At 25.8% G+C, this 12,067-nt stretch overlaps 2 protein-coding genes across 2 annotated transcripts in view; one reads left to right on the forward strand and one right to left on the reverse strand.

The window, feature by feature from the left end:
- The window catches only part of Ptp10D (Protein tyrosine phosphatase 10D), a 44,587-nt gene extending 40,196 nt beyond the window's left edge, over nucleotides 1–4,391 (forward strand). Inside the window, 1 exon segment of the mRNA XM_089176954.1 lies at nucleotides 101–4,391. The gene's annotated coding sequence lies outside the window, so the exon portion shown is untranslated.
- A 3,975-nt stretch (nucleotides 4,392–8,366) lies between these two features.
- LOC107070140 (uncharacterized) lies at nucleotides 8,367–11,655 on the reverse strand. Its single transcript, XM_015328048.2, has 6 exons — nucleotides 11,204–11,655; nucleotides 10,711–10,723; nucleotides 10,134–10,233; nucleotides 9,505–9,674; nucleotides 9,114–9,360; nucleotides 8,367–8,662 (listed from the first exon to the last, which is right to left on the reverse strand). Exons 1-6 carry the CDS (start codon nucleotides 11,347–11,349, stop codon nucleotides 8,454–8,456), a joined length of 885 nt encoding a protein of 294 aa, XP_015183534.2. The 5' UTR covers nucleotides 11,350–11,655; the 3' UTR covers nucleotides 8,367–8,453.
- Between the last annotated feature and the right edge of the window lie 412 nt (nucleotides 11,656–12,067).

The following is a 12,067-nucleotide window of genomic DNA, read 5'->3' on the forward strand; positions in this document are numbered from 1 at the left end:
TTGTTTTTTTTTCTCTTCTATTTTTTTTTTTGGTTATGTGTGTTTTATGCTAAAAGAAATAATTTTGTTCTTTTTCTTTTTTCCTTACATGTCTTTGCAGATGACGAAGGAATAGCAGAGTCGGGAATGTGATGATCCAATTAATGATTATCAAGGACAATCGACTTGCTAGCAGGGCACGTGAACGTCTCAACTATCAAAATCTATCTTAGAATATCCTGGCGTTTTGTTGTATGTCTGATTCTTCAGAAAATATGAGAGATAACTTTTTTTATTTTTTTAACAATCTCTCCTATAAGAAAAACGTCAGAGAAAATCTAAGAAATGACGTTCAAAGAAGAAGAATGAAAGCAGATCAACCACAATCGTACGAATTATGAGATTTTGGAATTAAACAAGAAAAGGATCAATTCTAAAAGCCCCCCTCTTCCACCACACTTTATTTTGGGGGTTAATACTCAAGGATGTTTTAAATATTATCTGTCAAAGTGTATTTGTTCGATTAACGTGTCATCAACGTGTTGTTCGTACACCAATTTTCATTCACTGATATGAAACGAAGGATTTAACTTTCAGTTTAATGGAAAGTTTGGTTTGATCTCATTGAGATTTTTTTGTTCTGTTTTATACTTCGATTCCAAAATTGTGACCAATGATATATGAATGATACCTTTGCGTGTAAATGGGGAAAAAGGGAAAGGATCAAATTAAAAATTATTATGCAAAATACATTAATGTAATGACAACGGTATGATACCACAAGAAAGAAAAAATGTGAAGAAGATGAAGAAGAAAAAGATATCGTCTTAATTATATCTTCTACTTGTAGCTGCTATTTTCTGTGCATAGAAAAATTATCATACGTGCTCGTGTTGATCCCTTTATATAGATAGATACAGATTTGCATATCATAACGAATTAACAAACGAAAGAAGAAGAAGATGAAGAAAAATTGAATAATTCAATTTGGGTTGTCACGTATTCGTATTCGCATTTGTTACAAATCTATTTATTAATTATATATTTATTTTTTAATTATTTACATACATACATACATTCATAAATTTGAAATTATCTTTGAAACATATTTACCCATTTTTTTTTTTTTTTTTTTTTTTTTTGTTAATAATTGAGTACAAAACATAAGAAAGATTTGTAATTTTTCATAGCACATTTTTCTAAGATTACAAATTGAATTTAATTAAAATAATATTCGTATATTTAAACATTTTTGGATAGTAGATTTGCGACGAGTGCGAAATCGAAATGAAATCAGCGATATTTATCGTCATCATCTAGCTGTTGCATACAAAATGGCAACCATCCGTCCAAGAGCCGTGCTAGACGTGCCAATTAAGTGTTAAAAAGAGAATTAAATTAAAATGAAAAATGAAAATGAGAAAAAGAATGGAGTAAAAGATGTGGACGAAGCGAATAAAAAAAGAGAACACGTGATGAAGATACTGTTTTTTGAATATCATTACTCTCGAGTTAGGCCAAACAAGTTAGTGGGAACAAGAAACTCGCATCTTCATAGAAGCCATATCACTTTTTTGTGAATTAAAAGAAAAAAGAAAGTCACTCGACCCGATAACACATATATGGTGTATTTAATGGTTATCGAACTATTTCAGACGAATATTCTTGTCAAACATATTTTTTTTATTATTCTTCTTCTGTATATTTAAGTTCGACTTTTTTTTTTTAATTATTATTAAAGAAGGTACGAAAGAGTACTTAAACTTTGTGTAAATTAATTGACGAAAGCGAGAGAGAATGTGTGTGAGATAGAGAGAAAGAGAGAGAGAGAGAGAGAGAGAGAGAAAATAAAAAAAGAAAGTAACACTCGAAAAAAATATAATAAAACAACGAGGTCCAATCGAAACATTTTTTTTTTGTGGAGATATTTTTCCAAATAGATAGAGAAAAAAAGAAACAAATTAAAAAAAAAATAAAAGAAGTATCAAAAGCGAGAGAATTAAAATTTTGGAATAGTACGAAGAAACATCGCGTATTTTTGGAAAACTTTTTATTAACTAAATAGCGAATTATTGTATGAGACAAAAAATCGAGAGAAATGCTCGAAAATAAATGCAGGAAAATAACAAAATAAACAAAAATAATCAACGACGCGAAATTCTAGACTGAACGAATAAAAATTTTTGCACGAATTTATCAAAAAAAAAAAAAAAAAGAAGAAGAAGAAGAAAAGAAACGAAACGAAACGAAACGAAACGAAACGAAAAATGAAACATGACAAAAAAGAAATGGAAAAGTTTTAAAAGTATACGGAATGATAATGTTTTCCTCCATAAAATAAAAAGCCATACATATATATATATGCATGTGCAAATCCAATAATCGTCATTGTTGATATTTTTGAAGAAAAGAAAAAAAAAATAAGAGATAATACAATGACAAGAAAATAAGGAAACGAATCTCGCTAATTCGTAGTTTCTACCACAGTGTTCTTAAGTGCAAATAATATTAATAATATAATCTAAGGTGCCCCCCCCCTTATCGTCATCATCCCTCTTTAATTATTTAGAATATTTCTTAATGATTAATTTTATTTTATTTTTTTTTATCTTCGGATCATTGGGCCATTGTAAATAATTATAAATATATATATAGATACATACAAAAATGTTTCCTTCGATGGGTGCAAGGATAACGCCTTTTTATCATTTTTATAACATTCGTCAAGAAAAAGATATCACACACGCGCGCGCGCACACACACACACACACACACACACACACACATCTACCATTTATAATAAGCTTTACTATTAACAAAAAACGCGCTTACATTATTTGATGTTGGTCATAACTTAACCTAAGATTTTTTTTCTGAATTTTATTAACGTCTTTATACACTTGGCAACGTATTGGGAAGTTTTGTTTTTTATAATTATAGTTAATGTTAATAATAGATTAAATTAAATAGATAATAATAATTAAATTAATAGAACAAACATTTGATAAATCGATCAGAGAAGTAAACATTTTGTTCTTTTAGCTGCACTAGTAATGATTATTTTCAATCTACATTCATTTTTTTCCCGCCAAAATATCGTTTCTGAAGAGGTTAAGAGAATAATATGGTGTTTAATATTTTTGTTTTCAAATAATTTTTCGTAAAAATCAATCGTACCAACTGTTACTCTCCCCGTTCTTCACCCTTATGCCTAAAAAAAAAAGAATTCTTCCTTGCATTCATTCTCGTGAAACTCATTCGTAGTTAAAAGCATATGTTCGTTAGTCATTAATGTCAAAATAACAAAAAATGGTAGAGAGCATGTATGATAAAGTGAATTCGCAAATCGCTTTTTATATGTGCCCATAATTATGAAAGTGGTCTAAGTCAAAATTAATAAAAAATGAGTTTATCAGTTATTACACGCTACATTATTATAAACTAAATAAATTCAATGTAATTTTCACGATATTGTCAAAAATGAATCGTTAGATAATGTTTGTTATTTCAATATTGCATAGAATTCATATAGTGTTCAAGTATAAATCTTTAAATATCTCGAAACAAGAGATATATGACTTATGTTAGACCACTTTTGTAATCATGGGCACATATAGTTCTCATCGTTACTCGATTATGACAATCGAGTATAAAAATACTTTCCAATTGCTTCTAACATAATTTTCTATTTTTTTTTAATTTTAAAATCTGCCAGTGTTCGTATCATTGTCAAAATATATTCTTAGAAAGTATCTATCTTCGTAATTAAAATAAACGACACATATTCGGGGGAAAAATATTGATGTCATTAGACGTTTGAAATTTTTACAGATTTCGATGACCATATCAGAATATGAAAATGTGAAAGGATGATGTATAGGATTAGAATAAAAAAAAGAGGGAGAAAAATAAAAAATAGAAGAAAAAGAAGATGAAGATGATAAACAATTTTTCTTTAGGAGTCAATAAAATATTCTCGTAGTTCTACTTGAAAAATGAATGTACGACATTATTAGCCCTGAATATATTACCATTAATAATTTTATGTTTATTCTGTGATAAATCACGATTTGTGGTTCGCGGAGAAAGAATGATATATAATGAGAGAGAAAGAGAGAGGAAGAAAAGGAAAGAAAAAAAATGAATGTGGAAAAAGAGAAAATGAAATTGTCGAAAGAAAAAAACAAAACAAACGAAGAGAAAGAAATCAAATAAAAATCTTTCATCGATAAACGAAGAGATAAAAAGTTTACATAGGCGAAAGACAACAAGGTGATAGATAATAATAATAATATTAATAATAATAATAACAATAATAATAATAATAACGATGATAATAATATTATAATAATAATTAATTATTATTATAGTAATAATTATAGCGATGATAATAAAAATGATATCGAGAATGATTCGTGGTATGTTTTTTTTTGTTTTATTAAATTTATCATGACGTTGTAAATATTAATGATAATTGCTTGATGTTAAGGATCACACACTTATACATACATATATATATATATATATATATATATATATATATATATATATATATGTATAATATATATATATATGTATGTATAATATGTATATGTATATGTAAAACACGAGGAACATCCGTATAAACAAAAAAAAAAAACAAAAAAAAAAGGAAAAAATGAAATAAAAATGAAAATATATGGATGTCTAACTTTTTTTGTATATAAATAAATAAAAAAAAATTTTTTTATCGAGTCTTGCTGCGAGAACAGCAATAATAATAATATTGTAAAATGGAAAAATGAATCTGCGAATAAAAATAGAAACAAGAAAGAAAATATCTTTTTTTATTTATTTCACGTCACCAATTTTTTTGGTATTAAGTGGTTTGGAAAGTAGTTTCGTTTTTTGCTGACGCAATAATGGCATTAGTTGATGCAAACCGACAAATAGTAACACATGAGATCGATGAGAGGTTAAATTTATCAAATCCAACTATTTATGACCACTTAAAAGATTTACGTTTAACCTCGAAACAAAAATTATCTTCATTTTTACAAAAGAAAAACGAAACGACTTTTCGAACCACCTAATATATTCCTCCTGTATTTCTACACCAATTCCATTTTTTTTTTTTTAAACGCACAATTTTTTACAATAATTTTCGCAATCACTTTATACATTCAGACGAATATTACAAAATTCTTCCCATAAATTTTATTATTATTATTATTATTATTATTATTATTATTATTATTATTATTATTATTATTATTATTATATGAAAATATTCATACGTAGATTTGGATTCGTGAAAATAACATATGCAATAAGAGAAACAAAAAAAGAATTTGTAAAAATTGTTGCATATTTCCAGAATCAATGCAATTAAGTAAAGAAGATATATGATATAAAAAAAAAGATAAATAAATAAAGAAAAAAACATGTGGTATGTAAACCAGTGATGTTGATTACGATAACCGGTGCGTGTTTTTTTTAACACTAGAACTACCGGAAAAAAAACAATGCTACTTCTACCAAGACCAGTCGAAATGACTGGTCATTTATAATCGTAAAAACAGAAGAATTTTTTTATTGTTTTGTTTTATATTATCATATAGAATGAATATAAGGGTATGGAAATACATCTACATGATGACAATTTTTAAAAATATAATAATTTAATTATAATAACAACATTTTTAATGATACTAACAAGTATTAATAGAACTTTTAGAAACAAAAAGAAGAAAAATAAACATACAATAAAGTAAATATAAGAAGTATTTTATTATTAAAAATGTAATAGAATCTGAAATAGAAAAAAAAATTATTATTAATTATTTTTAATATAAAATATTAAAATGATTGTTATTTACCTGATTATGATTCGTCACATTTCTTACAAAAGTAATTTATCTTTGTAGTGCAAACATTTATTGTTTGCAAACATATTTTTTACATAAATTACAAATGACAGTAGTCTTATTATTATTGCAGAACCCTATTTGACACCATTTACGTGAAGAAGGTGAACTCGTTGATGTACTTGGAGCAGTAGTTTCTTGTTGCTTGATTTTTGATTGTACATATTCAATGGCAAGTTCATTTGCTAGTTGAAACAAGAAGTCTTGTCTAGATATTTTCTCACCTGTGGTTTCCTTATGTAAGATCCAGGCATTTATGCCAGCTAAATCTAAAATGTTATAAAATACTTGGAGCGGCCATCTTCTAGATCCGGATTTTACGCTATATTTTTTTGCCATTTGGTCTGTAATGTCCACTCCAAATTTAGTTTTATTATAAAATTCAACCGTCTCGGGTAACTTTTTATTACTTTTACCAATTTTGATACATTTATGTTTAGAACTCAATATAAAAACTTTCTTTTTCGATTTACTTTTGTAAATTGTAAGGGTAATATTATTTGATTTATAGAGTAGTGATGAAAAACGAGTCATAGTATCCTTCTTTATTTTACAAATTTTTGGCAATTCTCTTTTGTTGCCACGTATAGTGCCAACAAGCGTGGTTTTTTTTTGAAAGCAATTTGGATGCTAGCGGTAAGCTTGTAAAAAAATTATCGGTTGTTATACATCTTCCTTTCATAGTATATGGTTCGATAAGTTTTAGTACGACATATTCACTAAGAGATTGCGATTTTGCTCGTGTTTCATCTTTCCCTAAATAAGGAAACCCATTTAGAATATATTTTGTTTTTACATCAGATGCCAGCCAAAATTTTATTCCAAATTTGTCAGGTTTAGACGGCAAATATTGCGTAAATCGGCATCTGGATTTTGTTGCAAAGAGTTGTTCGTCAACTGTGATATTTTCTCCTGGCTTGTAGCAATTTTGACTATTTTGAATGAACCTATCCCATACTGTTGATATCAAAGCAAATTTGTCATTTTTCAAACGTTGGCTTCTTTCACTTTTTTTATCAAAGCGAATAAATTTTAAAATTTCACTGAAATTATTTCGACTCATAGTCTTGGAAAAGAAATTCGGTCCCCATTCTTTGTCCCATAAATATGACAGATTCAAATTATTTGCTTTGTATGCTCCCCGAGCATATAAAATTGCAATAAAAGCTTTAATTTTTGTTTCACTTAGAGTCCATTTTTTACCCAAAACTCGAAAAGCTTCTAATTCCGTGCAAGATATTATATAATCAAGAATATTCCTGTCAATCAGTAATAAAAATGCGCTATTTACTTCACCTTTGATAATATTTCTTTTAGCATATCCTGTGGGGCCGGATATATCTTTGAAAATATTATGAAGTGGTAATCTTCCAGTTGTAGATCCTTCTTGTATTTTTTCCCAATTGGTTCCGTCTGCAGCAATTTCATTTTTTTTATTTATATTTTCTTTTTCCCTCTTCAGAACTTGAAACTATACGAGCCCGTCTTTTTTTCCGTAAATTCAAAATATTTTCTAATTCACTGTCCGAGGACTCTCGAACTTCTTCATGATCTTCAAACTCATCAAACTCATCATTATTACCACTATAAACTGTTTCAATATCTTCTTGGTCACTTTCTTCATCCTCGATATCAGAAGCTTCCATTGAAATATTGTTTATTTTTCGCAGCAAATCAGAGGTTTTTATACGTTTTGCCATTTTTTATGGATTACAAAAAATCGCTATATAACTAAAAAATAGATGCTATTCCCACGACTATGGAATAAAGAATGATCGCGTAAAACTACATCGATTCTATTATTTCGATACACTACGGCAACGATTATATCACTATGTATTTTCGCCAGATAAGCAGTAACATGAGAGAAAATATTACAACAAAGAATAATACATTCGTCTAAATATCTTATCGACGGTGTTGATTTCAAAAAACAGATATTTTCAGATTTATGTCGAATTTAAGAAGTACCAGTCAAAATGACTGGTATTGGTAGAAGTAGCAAATGCCAAAATTTATTCGAATTCTGTTTAAGTTATAAAAAAATAAAAATTATTTTTACAAACCATTTCTTATATCTAGAAAAGTCATCATATAATTTTGAGAAAAAAATGTAACGTGAGGTGGGAATTAAATAATGAAGTTGCGCGACCAGTCATTTTGACTGGTCTGGTAGTTCTAGTGTTAATCTTCCTATATTTGTTTGGGATTTTTATATATATTTTCTTTTTTTATTTTCGATTTAAATCCATATAAAATAAATTTATTTCACGTTAACTATTTAGAATTTATTTTTCTTTTTATAACAAAAATATCTTTTACACCCGTTACTCTCATAATAAGTTGATTATTTTCTGCAAAGAAAGAAATACAAAAATTAAATATCCACGTACATTGAATTGATATTTTTAACAGTGACGTAATTTCTTTCTTATTTTTTTTTGTTCTCTTTTTGTTTTTTTTTTTTTTAAACTGTTTTTATCCGTTTGTTAGTTTCACAATGACATATACATACACAGTTTATATTAAATTTGTATCTATCTGTCAAGGAGAAATTTAATAGCATTTTTATGCAAGATTAGACGTTCTACGAGATAATCTCGTTGATGATTGTTGCTTTTCATTCGTCGATGATGATGATGACGATGATGATGGCAATGGTACTGGCAATGGTGGTCTTGAAAATTTCGAAGGTAATGTTGGTGGTAATTTTCCTTTTTCCATTGTTTCACGTGAGTTATTAGAATTGCCTTTATTTCTGCTACTTGCTGAACGACCTATAACAAATGTGTGTGTATAAAATATATTTTATTATATATATTAGGTTATTAACTATGAAATGTCTGATTACTTGGATTATTTTCATCTCGAAATCAGACATTTCATATTTAATGATCTCATATATATATAAAATAATAATTAATAAATATATATAATATAATAATATATTATATATAATAAAGGATAATGTATAATTATATAATTTTTTTAATCAGTAATATTTAATTTTAAATAATAAAATAATTAATCGAAAATAAATATTATTAATTTATATAAATTAAATAAAAATAATATATAAATTATATATAATAAAAATAAAATCAATAACTATATATATTGATTATTATATCACATTTATTATTTATTTATTTGTTTTATTTATTTCTCTTTCTATTTTTTTTATTTTTAAACATTTGTAAAAACATCAAACAATATTATAATAAATACCTCTTAAATGATTAAACATTCTAGAAAAAATTCCAGGAGACTCTTCCTTTGTCTCATCAATTGTTTCGTTGGTTTCATTAGTTGAATGCTTACGAAAAATCCTACTTAATGATCCGGCACGTGAATGAGGAAAAAGCTTCTTTGGTGCACCGTCTTTGTCTACGAGCTTTAACATTCTTCCCAAAGAATTAGTTTTGTCCTTTTTCAATGATTCTTCGTCACTATTATCATTCAATTTTGTTGTATTCTATTCATAATAAAAAAGATTTTATAAATTATTATATTACAAATATAATTAATAAAAGATAATAATAATGAACATATTTTACTAAGAATAAATGAATCATTGAAAATGGATTAGAAAAAATAACATGATATAAAATTTACTAACCGTTCTGTTATCTAAGCTCATATCAGTTTTATCCATCTCGCATGTTTGCCCTCGGGATTTAAATATTCTGCCGACTCTATCAAGTGTCACGGTTTTAAGCTTCCTTGTATCTGCTTTTACGGTATCGTTTTCCGATGATTTTCTGATAACTTCATCATCGTTCATGTTCGCTAAGATTACGTATATGGTCATCAATTAGTTAATTTTCAAATTATCTATTTTATAATATATAATTACATTTTAAATTATTATACTAAATTAATCTTAACATACACACATGTATAAGTAAAATAAATTCTAATAATTTTTCTATCCTATTTAATTCATTAATCAAAAAAAAAAAATATATATATATATATATATATTATATAATTTATTATATAATAAAATAAATAATATTGTATATATAAATATATATAATATATGTATATATATTATTTTTATTACTATAATTATTATATAATTATTATAAATATGAAATATAATCATCTGTTTTTTTTCCCCAGTGAAAAAATTTAATGACTTTTAAAACAAATTGATTATTTTCTCAAAATATAAAATCAACATTCAAAATTAGATAAATATCTTTTAATAATATTTCAATTGAGTTTATATTAATGTTAACTCACTAGAAAATTTACGTCTTCCTATTGGCGGAGCTTCATTTATTATTTCTTTTATGCGAGTTGTACCATCGTCTTTGCCATAATTAGTTTCTTCGATTGCGACCTAATAAAGTGATTTTATTTCTATCATCGTTTTGATTTACATTATAAGATTTCCTTTGAAATCGTTTCTTTTTTTTTTTACTACCCATTTAGGAAAATGTAAGATTTAATAAGTTAATCATAGTCGTGTAGTGATTAACATAATTCCTTAATTAGTTATAAAAAAAATGTCCTTGTATAAAAAAAATAAACATATACAGACTTTGGTAAATGAATTAGAGAACGAAATGTAATAAAAATTAGTATTAAAAGTTTGACATACCTCATCGATTTGTGATGATTGCATGATTATTTTTTTTATCTTTAATTTTATTTCTGGGAAAGTGTTACCAAACGTAAGTTATTGGTATTTTATTTTCTTCGAATTTATAAAATATTTGATTTTTTATATCCTGGAAATATTTCGCTTTGAGTTAGTGATCGATGATTACCTGAAAATACTTTCTATAAATATTATTTTGTTTCGTTAAATAAATACTTGTGAACATTCCCTGATATCGCAGATTTAAATGTGAACATTTGGAACTTTCAAAACATTTTTTATTTAGTATAGAAAATAAAATATGTTCATTTTTTTAAACATTAAATCTTTCAACACAAATATTTACACACGTTTGAAATGAAATGTAAAGATCACAGAACAAACAACCAAATAAAAAAATAAAGGTTATAGTGATAAAATCGAACAAGTAACATAAATAAACTATAAGAATTATATTATAAAAAAAAAGAGAAAAAAATATTAATAAAGTAAAATACATGAATTAAATCAAAGCAGAAAAAAGTAAGCATTAAAATGTATTTTAATTAAAATCTTACTTACTCAAGATGAAAAAAAAATAAAAAAATAAAAAGAAACAAAAACTCGTACAATATTTTACAATAAACTTTAATAATTTTACAATATACAATTATATATACCTTGATTATTAAACACGAGATGTAATTTATTTGTTCAATCTTTTATTCACTTCTTCGAAATCTTCAGGTAAGAAATACTTGAATTTTTATTTAAATTTTCTTGACTGGTTCGATCATCATCGATTGACAAGAAGACATTATCAAGTTGATTTTCTTTTTTTTTAATTAATCGACTGTCAAAGATGATATCGTTCATTCCCCTATTTTCAAAGAGAAAATTAATGAGAAAAAACACGGAAAAGATGATGCAAAGGATGATGTTTATTTTCCTTTTGTTTCCAATCCTTTTCTTTTTTGTTTTATCTTCCTTCCTTTTATAATTTTTTCACTTCGACAAACTTATTTCCTTACGTCTAGGTGCTTATTAGTTGCATAACATCTAGGTAGTAAAACAAAGATGGCTAAACTCCGTTTTTCAACCAATTTCTCGTTGATGGACTTTTAACAGTAATTAAACATCGTTTTCTCGATTTCTGTTGTTTTATCATATCTCTTTGATTTTTGTTTTTATCTCGTTTGCAGCTCATTTCATGATATTACGTAATAATATGTTTTCTGATAAATTATGATCACAAAATAAAATAACTAAAATAAATCCTATAATATATATTGGATTGTTCGGAAAGTAATTTCGTTTTTTCTTGACACAATTTTCGAATTAGTTAATGCAAATTGGCAAATAACAATACGTGAAATCTTTGATAGTTTAAATTTATCAAATTTAACTATTTAAACTTGTTCGAAAATCCTAAGTTTAACCTCGAAACAAAAATTATCTTGATTTTCACAGAAATAAAACGAAATTACTTTCCGAACAACCCAATATTTTTATTTTTAAATAAATATAAATTAAAAAAAATAAATATTTTATATTTAATAATTATTTCTTTTTTTCTTTTTAATATTAAATTTAT

This window comes from Polistes dominula, unplaced genomic scaffold (assembly GCF_049000335.1).
Source record: "Polistes dominula isolate Pdom_NZ unplaced genomic scaffold, Pdom_raw_medaka contig_12, whole genome shotgun sequence".
Taxonomy (NCBI): Eukaryota; Metazoa; Arthropoda; class Insecta; order Hymenoptera; family Vespidae; genus Polistes; species Polistes dominula.

Bases quoted from the DNA above. Each gene is read 5' to 3' on its own strand.
- LOC107070140 (XM_015328048.2), bottom strand. From the start codon at position 11,349: ATGAACGATATCATCTTTGACAGTCGATTAATTAAAAAAAAAGAAAAT. The intron at 9,361-9,504 runs GTTAGTAAATTT...TATTATGAATAG, and splicing joins TGAGCTTAGATAACAGAACG to AATACAACAAAATTGAATGA. The intron at 8,663-9,113 runs GTATTTATTATA...CATTTGTTATAG, and splicing joins AATGTTTAATCATTTAAGAG to GTCGTTCAGCAAGTAGCAGA.